General features: G+C 34.4%; 2 protein-coding genes across 10 annotated transcripts in view; both read right to left on the bottom strand.

Annotated features, from left to right (window-relative positions):
- pbl (epithelial cell transforming 2 pebble) overlaps window positions 1–263 on the bottom strand; it is an 11,133-nt gene extending 10,870 nt beyond the window's left edge. Inside the window, exon 1 of the mRNA XM_018461767.1 lies at window positions 214–263. Within this exon, the coding sequence (XP_018317269.1) occupies window positions 214–263 (50 nt within the window). The remainder of the gene's footprint in view (window positions 1–213) is intronic.
- A 2,102-nt stretch (window positions 264–2,365) lies between these two features.
- LOC108731438 (choline-phosphate cytidylyltransferase A) overlaps window positions 2,366–9,165 on the bottom strand; it is a 9,017-nt gene continuing 2,217 nt past the window's right edge. For 2 of the 9 annotated variants that reach the window (XM_018461775.1, XM_018461774.1), the window contains 9 exons: window positions 5,449–5,596; window positions 4,630–4,752; window positions 4,263–4,371; window positions 4,058–4,174; window positions 3,787–3,938; window positions 3,474–3,695; window positions 3,149–3,316; window positions 2,915–3,033; window positions 2,366–2,808 (listed from right to left, as the gene is read on the bottom strand). In XM_018461775.1, coding sequence (XP_018317277.1) covers window positions 2,706–2,808; window positions 2,915–3,033; window positions 3,149–3,316; window positions 3,474–3,695; window positions 3,787–3,938; window positions 4,058–4,174; window positions 4,263–4,371; window positions 4,630–4,752; window positions 5,449–5,553 — 1,218 coding nt within the window. In that variant the 5' untranslated portion in view covers window positions 5,554–5,596 and the 3' untranslated portion in view covers window positions 2,366–2,705. The other 7 variants (XM_018461773.1, XM_018461776.1, XM_018461771.1 and 4 more) reach the window with 7 other exon arrangements.

The raw sequence follows: 9,165 nt of genomic DNA, 5'->3' as shown, positions 1-9,165 counted from the left end.
TTACAACATCGGCTCTCTCTTCTCTCCCCTTTGTACGCGCAAATCTTGCCGAGCGTGTCCTCCCGTCTTCGACGTGCAACGACACTCGTCCGTCCCGTCGCCGATCATTTAAAATGCGATCGCGCAGGCGACAGCCGCGAGGTCCTCCGCACCACCCTCGTGTTCAACATGAAACGTCACTCGCGCTCGCCCGTTACCACGAAAAACGATTACTTTCCCGAAATCGCAACAAGCGTAAAACCAGCGGCGTCGACGGCGATCATCGACAGGACGACCAACGGCACAGAACACTGAACACCAGCTACGATTTGTTGGTTTTTCCCTTCTTGTATATCCCGTGTGTTATCCACCCCACTACGGCCACTACTACTGAGTTTTTTCGTTAAAATCGCCAAAACTCACGTTGTCTCTCTCGCGCGCTACTCCTTTCGCGCATGCGCGCGGTTTTCCGTTAGTCTCCTTTTCATTGCAGCCAATCGCAACATTGATTACTAACGGCAAGTGCGAATAGAGAATTAAGGCGCCTTTACATGGACGTTAAGGGGTGCGTTCCGTTTCACGCATTATGCGCACGATTATTTTATCTTTCTTTAATATTCGGTGAACAACAAGGATAAAATGATATATCATGCATACCATGCGTGAAACGGAACGCACCTAAGGTACTTTATATGGCAGCGTCAAGTGTCGGAGCATGCGCAGTGATATGTTAAATAATTTTGAAATTGAAATGCATTGAATCCAATATACACTGCAATATAGAGGAATTTTATAGTGTATATAATGTAATTAAATATAAATTTTTATTATATGTTATAGGACAGAATATATCAGAACATAACCTCTCTATCATTTTGCGTTGAATATTTGCGCAGAAGATTATTGCGCATGAAGCTGCAGGAGGTTCATGCGCAATAATCTTCTACGGCCAGAGAGCTAATTAGCATCATAAGAGTATGGCTTGCCAAAAATTAAAAAAGCATTTTGGAGCTCGAAGTTTGTACTTCAATATGCTCTTAATCGCTTTTAAATTTAATTCTATAGAATTGAGGAGATAAAAAATTTTTGCAATGATTTTTCGCCGAATTTCAACGTTGTAACAAATGCAGGTTTAGCTTCAAAATGGCGTAATTCGATCGAGAAAAAATATAAATTTTGAAAAAAGCATTTAAATTTACGAAATTAAATAATAAATATCAAGAATGTAATAAATAACGTCATATAATAAATAATAAAATTATATTATTCAAAATTTCAAGAATTTTTCAAAGAATAGTAATTTCGAGTATTTGCGATTTTCAAATTGTGAAAGTCTAATGTCCGTTTTCACTAAATCATTTGTTTGTATAACGTGTTGAACTTAAATGATTCTGATTGGTTGTATGACTTTTCTGAAATTCCGACTGTCACAAAGAAGCATTGGCTGCGTTCAGCAGAAAAAGCAGCTTTGTAAATGTTGTAAAATTCTTAAATATGATTGGTTTATACATTTGGATCCAATGAGGAACTAAAGACAAGACCAATCATATCAAAGAATTTTACAATAGTTGCAAAGCTGCTTTTTCTGCTGAACGTAGTCATTCATTCTTATGTCCATTTCCACCAATGCAGACTTTAATCTCGATTCAACTTATTCTTCATCTTTTTCTGGTTCTAAAGATTAGAAAATGATGAAGAATAAGTTGAATTGAATCGAGAGAGAGAGAGAGAGAGAGAGAAATTAAAGTTAATCTACATTGGGGTAATGGGCATAAAGAAAAAATAATTAGAAATATTATATTCACCCTTCGCAATCATATTTAACCAGTAATTTTTTTTATTTCAGGAAACAAAAACTGAATACAACAATCAATTAAATACGCTTATTTTGACTCTGGTATTACGGAATTTTTAAGAGGTGTGACCACGAAGGGTTAAATATATGATAGGTAAAGCGATGTATTAAAATATTTTACATACTGCATTTTCTAAATATTCATTTATTTCTTACATTTGCATACAAAATACAATAAATAAAATTTTGCAATCTGTGAGCCTAAAAATATCCATTTTGCACGTCTTATTATATCACCATAATTAAAATAAAACTTAATAATCATAATATTAATTGCATTCGTTTAAATTAGATCATAATTGATTTTACATGTTCAAAAGTAAAAAATAAATTATTTATGCAATTAACTAAATATTATTTTATAAAAATCTGTACAAAAAATTAATCATAAAATAATAGCACATATTAATGTGTCTTATATTAAATGTAATTTTAATCATCATTTCGTGCTTACTTTAAAAATATGGATACATGTATCAATCATAATTTTCCATTATGAAACCAAATTAAAGATAAATGATTGCATTTGCTTTAAGTAACATAGGAACTAAGCGATGTAATAATGTCTCAAAAGCAAGAACTAAAAAAAATATTGAGTAGTACATGGCTCAGATAATCTACATAGATGTATCATCTATTATCATTTTTATGATCTAATTAATAAAATCTGCAAAAACACACTAAACTCTCACATCACAACAGGCAATTTTGTTTAATATATAGTGCTAGTTAATATCATACAAAATCCATTAAGTATATCATCATCAGCAGTTCGTGTATGAAAATACATCTAAACTTTCAAGGTAATAAATAAAAATTGCACGTTTATTTTGGTCAGAAAGAATATATGCATTTTTAATGTAATTAGTTATCATTTGGAGTGTAGATGCTCTTCTTCATCATCACTGTAATCATCACTTAAATAGTGATTATTTTGTGAAAACTCAAAGCGTCCTGTTTTCTTTGGTGGTGGACTGTAAGAGGTAGATAAGATATAAATTAAGATATAGTTAAATATGTACGATATTTTCACAAAGAGAGAGTTTCACACAAAGACAGTATATTAAAAAAAAAACGAACCTTGTCTGATCTTCATCATGGCTGCTGTTACTACTACTTGGGCTACCGTCCCTTTTCGGACTTGCCGGTGGAGATAACGCTTGCATTAAGCGTCCTTTACTTTCATTCCAAATTGTTGACTACAAACATGAATAAAAAATTCCAATGTATCTTTATGTAATTTACATATGATTTAGAAAAAGGATATTTAAAAAGCACGTATTCGCAAACACACGTCCACACGCACATACATACCAATCTGCCTTCTCTTCCGAAGAGCAGGAGGAAGGCATCAATAAAATCCCGAGATTTCTCTTCCCATTTGCTTATCATGTCCATTCGTTTCTCACCAATGTTTTCCATTACTCGTTTTCCCTTATCTTTTAGGTCATCAAACTTGTTTTGTAGGCGAAATTTTTTCTCCTGTAAGATTTTATTTTTTATAACACATATTTGTTATAACTAATTTTTACTTATTACTATTTTGCATATTTCTTTCAATATAATCATATAACATTTAAGTTCAATAATGTAAGTGTGGCAAATGACATTATTAGGGTAATGATTCATAATCACTTACACTGAGAAAAGACACATTAAGTTCCTTTGCACTGTAGCCTCGTGCGAGATTTCTCCTGACGTATATGTCATAATCTTTGACTATCCTCGCAACTATATCCGATGTAGAAACCCCTTCTGTTCTCTGTGTAGCTACAAACATACCTTTAGCTTTTAATTTAGCATAAACGTCTGATGAATCATCTGTCACATATGGTATATCGTCATGAGCAACAAAGTCTATCTGTAATACAACATAATTCATGCAATTCCTATGAAATAAAATATACAGCATTTGGTTATATAAATTTAAAGATGTATAAATATGAATGTACCTTATGCTTTTTTATAAATTCATCATCTAATTCCCAGGGTGCATCTCGAACAACCTCATCTACGTACCTACAATGTTTAACAGCATCATACCTTTCCAAGTCCGTCATTACAGTTCTTCCTTTTTTGCTATGTGTTAATTCATCATTACACACTGTAAAGAAAATTATTTGATTAATATACCATAAATACATTTATATTTTTTCAGTAATAAACAAGAACAAAGTATAAATGTGTTATAATGAAGTTTTTCTAAACATTTTGCATAGTTACCTCCAACAATAAGATAAACATTTGGAAAAATATTCTTAGCTTGTAAAAGTTGCCGTGCATGTCCTTGGTGGAAGAGATCATAAATACCATCGGCATAAACTCTAATTTTTCTAGGAACTATAAAAAAAGGAGATTTAAGTGATATATAATAATACAAATTTCTATAATATATTTAATATTTTGAATAAGAATCTATAAAATATACCTTTGCCACTTCTTGCTTGTTTTAAGGTAATTCGCGTGTTATAATCGCATGCATTCCTCTCTACGATAGCATCTGGATCGTCACTAAAAGGTGCTTCTTTACAGATTGACTAAAATATATGAGAAGATAATATATTAACAAGGTAATAAATATCTATTCAGTAAAAAATAAACAGTTGACGTTTTATGTATTATAAAATTACGCAAATAATGATGTATGTGATGTTAAAAAAAATTTGTCACATCTTTTAATTTTTACGCTATCATGATTACATTGTCTTTATCATTTATTAATTCAATTTATATATTATATCATATAATAATATTATATTTTAATATATAATTCGTGTAAAAAAAATAAAACTTACTGGTAATCTTTCCTGACAAACAGAAATTTGATCATTATAGTCCTTTAGAAACATTAAATTTGCACAGCTACCTCGGTTACAATTCTGCTTGGATCCCCAAGTCATTGTTTGTTTAATACACTTCTATTTATAATAGAAACAAAATTTTTATACTATCTCAAATGTTGTAATCAATAATTTATATTAAAAAAACGTTTGATGTTTAAAAGTAAAAAGACAGCACAATTGTATTTAACCACTTTCAGATATTATATAACTATAAAAAATATATACAAGTTTTATAAATGTCGAATTGCTCTCAATATGTTTAAAATCAACGTGACTTCACTTTTAATTATCGAGCAAGACTGTAGGAGCAATAAAATTTTTCCGAGTTTTTATCACATTAGATACGCCAATCTAGAATCACGCCAGACTATTATCAGTTAAATGCAATATTATGCATTATCTCTAGACAACACATTAATGATTAGCTTGTTGTCAATATTATATATAATAATGATAGACTACATATACACAGAGTTTACAAATATATACATGTGTCTATGTTAGACATTCTAATGCGTTGTAGTCTCGCAAAACTAAATATTTAAAATAAAAATATACGTGCATATATGTTAATCTAACAGTCTACATAAATTTATATTTAAATACATGTGTGATCCGATGAAAAAGTTATTTGTCACAATCTCGAGAGAAAAATAGATTTCTCTGGGAAAGTTTTGCAAAAGGTTCCTATTAAGGTGATATGTTTCCATGGTCAAACGATAGTACCGACTTATTCGTTTATTTTGCATCGAAATTATCATTAATGCTTACAGCGTGAAACGGAGAATTTTCCCTGGAGCAGGACGCACTTTCTCCATTAACGCTATTCTTCTGGGTAGCCAGCATAGTTTCCTCCCTGGTGCGCTTCCTGGACATTTTCTTACGTTTTCAACGGTGTTGCCATACAGCCTTGATTTAACTGCAAGCAAACGAGTACATCTGTCAGAATTGTAGTTTGAGATCGTCACGATGTCGGGATCTATTGTAACAAAACTCGTGACCATCGATACATTACGCAAGAAAATATAAGCGTTTCGATCGAATGATCGCGACCGTTTCGCGTGAGTGGAATGTCGTCGCTCGTGGAAACGTAAGTCAAAACTGACTCCAGTTTAAAATAGAAACAAACCGCAACGTCAGTTACATTATCGCGGATAGATAGCGGGCGCGTTTTCTGCTGCATTCTCGCGTCGGCGGACGAGCCGTCGGAGTAATCGGAATCCGCGATCCGGTCGACGTCACTCGGCGGTGCCGCGCCTGCGAGCCGCGTGTCACGCTGGTCGACTGGTTACGCACGCCTGGCGGCCCGCGTTTCGTTGAAGGGAGATTCACGCATTTCACAATTCACGCCATTCACGCCGTGCGGCTTTTACCGCGTTAACGCAAACAGCCGAGCGACGCAATCGTCGATAGGCAAGATTGGGTGGTGCCGCTCATACTCGGCTATCCGAGAATCTATCATGGAACAAGTCGGAATGGATTCCGATCGGAATTATTCTGTTTTTCCTACAAAATACAATAGAAATCTAGAGAATAATTGAATAATTCCGATCAGAATCTATTCCAAATAATTTCATAATACATACGTATCCTTGGTCTCGTTTCGCGATTCGTTTCGGAAATCGGCTCGGAAGAAGAGTTGGAAAATTACGACCCTTGGGCTTCTCCCTTTCTGCTCAAGTCAACCGAAATTCCGGCGAGAGATTGAGATATCGACTGGTATTCGAACGTAACACGAAATCGCAACGCGACGCAATCCGTGAAGAACGATGAAGAAATTGCAACGTGTCAGTACGCGAACGAATCGCCTCGACAGCTGACCCAGCAGACGCTCCTTGCGATAGGTCTGTTCTCGGTAGTTGCGCCCCTCGCACCTACTCGTCTTCCCTCCTACTCACATCCCGTCGTTCGACCGTACATCTGTCTTCGTTTCATGCGAAGAATGGCAAAGAGTGCAAAGCCTGGCTTAGGCCGGAATCAGGCGACGCATTGAAGATTGAGATTGAAGATTGAAAAATTCAAATTTGACCAATCGAAATGAAAGGAGCTAAAATTTCTTTATCCTTATTGGTCAAATTTCAATCTTCAATCTTCAACCTCAATCTTCAATGCGTAGTCTGATTCCGGCCTTACGGATAGTTAAGCGTGGTCTACAATGGCAGTAAAGGCCATAGCACACATCTTCCGTAACCCCGGATCTACAATAGAGTTTTAAGCCTTAAGCCATAAGAAATGGACGAATCATAATCGATTATTCTCTTCGAATTCGACTGTAATTGGTCAGTTTCTTACGACTTAACCCTGGTAGCAAGCTGACGTCAAAATAACGTCTTTTGACGTCAAAATGACGGCCTTTGACGTCAAAATGATGTCAAAATGACGTGTGTTGCTACCTGGGAAGGCTTAAAACACCTATTATAGATCCGGAGTAATAGTAACCATAAGACGTACCGTAAGAATCAACCAATCACAATCGAGAATTCTTTTGAACCCTTAATTCTAATTTGGCTGATTCTTACGGTACGTCTTATAGTTATTGCTACGAAAGGTGTGTGCCTTTAGGCCGGAATCAGACTACGCATTGAAGATTAAGATTGAAGATTGAAGATTAAAATTTGACCAGTGAGGACAAAGGAATTTTAGCTCCTATTGTTTTGATTGGTCAAATTTCAATCTTTCAATCTTCAATCTCAATATTCAATGCGTAGTCTGATTCCGGCCTAACAGGTAGTGGACGAGGCTGTAAGAGTAAGAAATTGACCAATCACAGTTGAATGTGAAAAGAATAATCGACTGTGATTGGTTAATTTTTTACTCCTACAGTCTCATCCATTACTGCTATCGGCATTGTAGACCACGCATTACAGATAGGACAGACTTGACACCAATTTGGAGCAGCTATAATATCCGTTTCTTCCCATATTGTAGATTAACTTTGATCTCGGTTTAAATTACTCTTCATCTTTTTCTAATTTTTAGAAGTAGAAAAAAAGTTAGCTGAACTGAGATTAAAATTAAACTATATTGATAGAAACGAGCATGATTTATAGCGAATTCAATTGGACGCACTCGGTGCGCCCTGGTGCACATTAAAGCCGTCGTACACAAAATAACATAAAGATATGTTTATAAATAAGCATAGAAATCGATTAAATCATGAAATACTTAATACATTTTATTGTACTATTAGGTAAAATATGTATTTCATAATTCAGAATATTTGCATTTCATTTTTATGTTCAAATTAAATCAGTATACAACGGCTTTAATATGCACTAGTGCGCACTAGTGCTTCCAATCGAATTCGCCATTAGTAAACGCAAAACATGTGCATGAAAAAAAACCGACGAATCTTGTGTTCAAGGAAGAACATCGTGTTGCTGCGCTTGACGATTAATTGATAGCTCTCGATTTATGAACGAACGTTAGCTATCCTACGTTTGGCAGGAAAATGAGAAAACGGAGAACTACCTCGAAATGGATTTCGACTATTGTTTTAGTTAGTAGTCTGCCACAATTCAGGAAAACTATTTCTATACTATAAAGAAAGTATACAACACTACTCTTATAGAAATGTGATACAAGTACTGGTTAATTAATCACTTATTTTGAATATTAAAAGTAATGTTAATAATACTTGAATTTTAATACTCAAAAATAAATGATTAATTGACCAGTACTATTAAACTTCTATAAAGGTTTATATTATTAAACTAGCGTTAGACTTAATGCGATTCGAGATTCGTAATTTGCTATTCCTATTGTGATTGTGAACGTCTAATCTGAGTAGCTTCGTAGGCATATATGTATGTGTTATGTTATTAGATAGCTTCGAGATAGACTTCAGGAATGTCCCATGCGATAAATGGATTCATGTTGCGATAAATCTGTCTTTCATAATTCTTTCATTAAAACGAATTAAGATTTATAATTTAAAATTAAATGAAATACATTTAAATTAAATTTTAATTTAACTTAATCCAATTCTAGGCCGGCATTTATAGCCTTATTTAAGAATTTATGTTTTGAATCAATATTTATTTGACAATATATGTGAGATTTAAAAAGAAATTCTTTTTCTGAAAAAAAAAAGCTCAATCTTTTTAGTATAGAAATTATAAGCTCCAAGTAGCAAGTTGTCGTTATTTGCAATCATTTTAAGCTTGCTACCTGAGCAGTTTGAGCACGCTCTCGTTCGCTCGGCAATAAAATACAAAGCTGATTTTTCAAAACCTCACCACGTACGCAAGTTTCTTTGTGCAGCGCGATTTTGTGCGCATTATGCACCGCGCATGATTGCTTCATAAACGTCGCGTTGTCACCAACGCGGTCTTCTTTCCGCTCTCTCTCTCTCTCTCTCTCTCTCTCTCTCTCTCTTTCTCTCTCTACAGTTTCTCGTTTACGATGCGTATCGTTACGCCGACGGCATCTCATCGAATTAACTGTACACTAATTAATATCGAATGCCCCACCCAATTACGCGAATGA

The sequence above is a fragment of the Mycetomoellerius zeteki genome, unplaced genomic scaffold, assembly GCF_001594055.1.
Source record: "Mycetomoellerius zeteki isolate Tzet28-1 unplaced genomic scaffold, Tzet1.0 scaffold128, whole genome shotgun sequence".
NCBI classification, from domain to species: Eukaryota; Metazoa; Arthropoda; class Insecta; order Hymenoptera; family Formicidae; genus Mycetomoellerius; species Mycetomoellerius zeteki.
The sequence above is the reverse complement of the archived record's forward strand: the minus strand, read 5'-3'. Positions and strand labels throughout refer to the sequence as shown.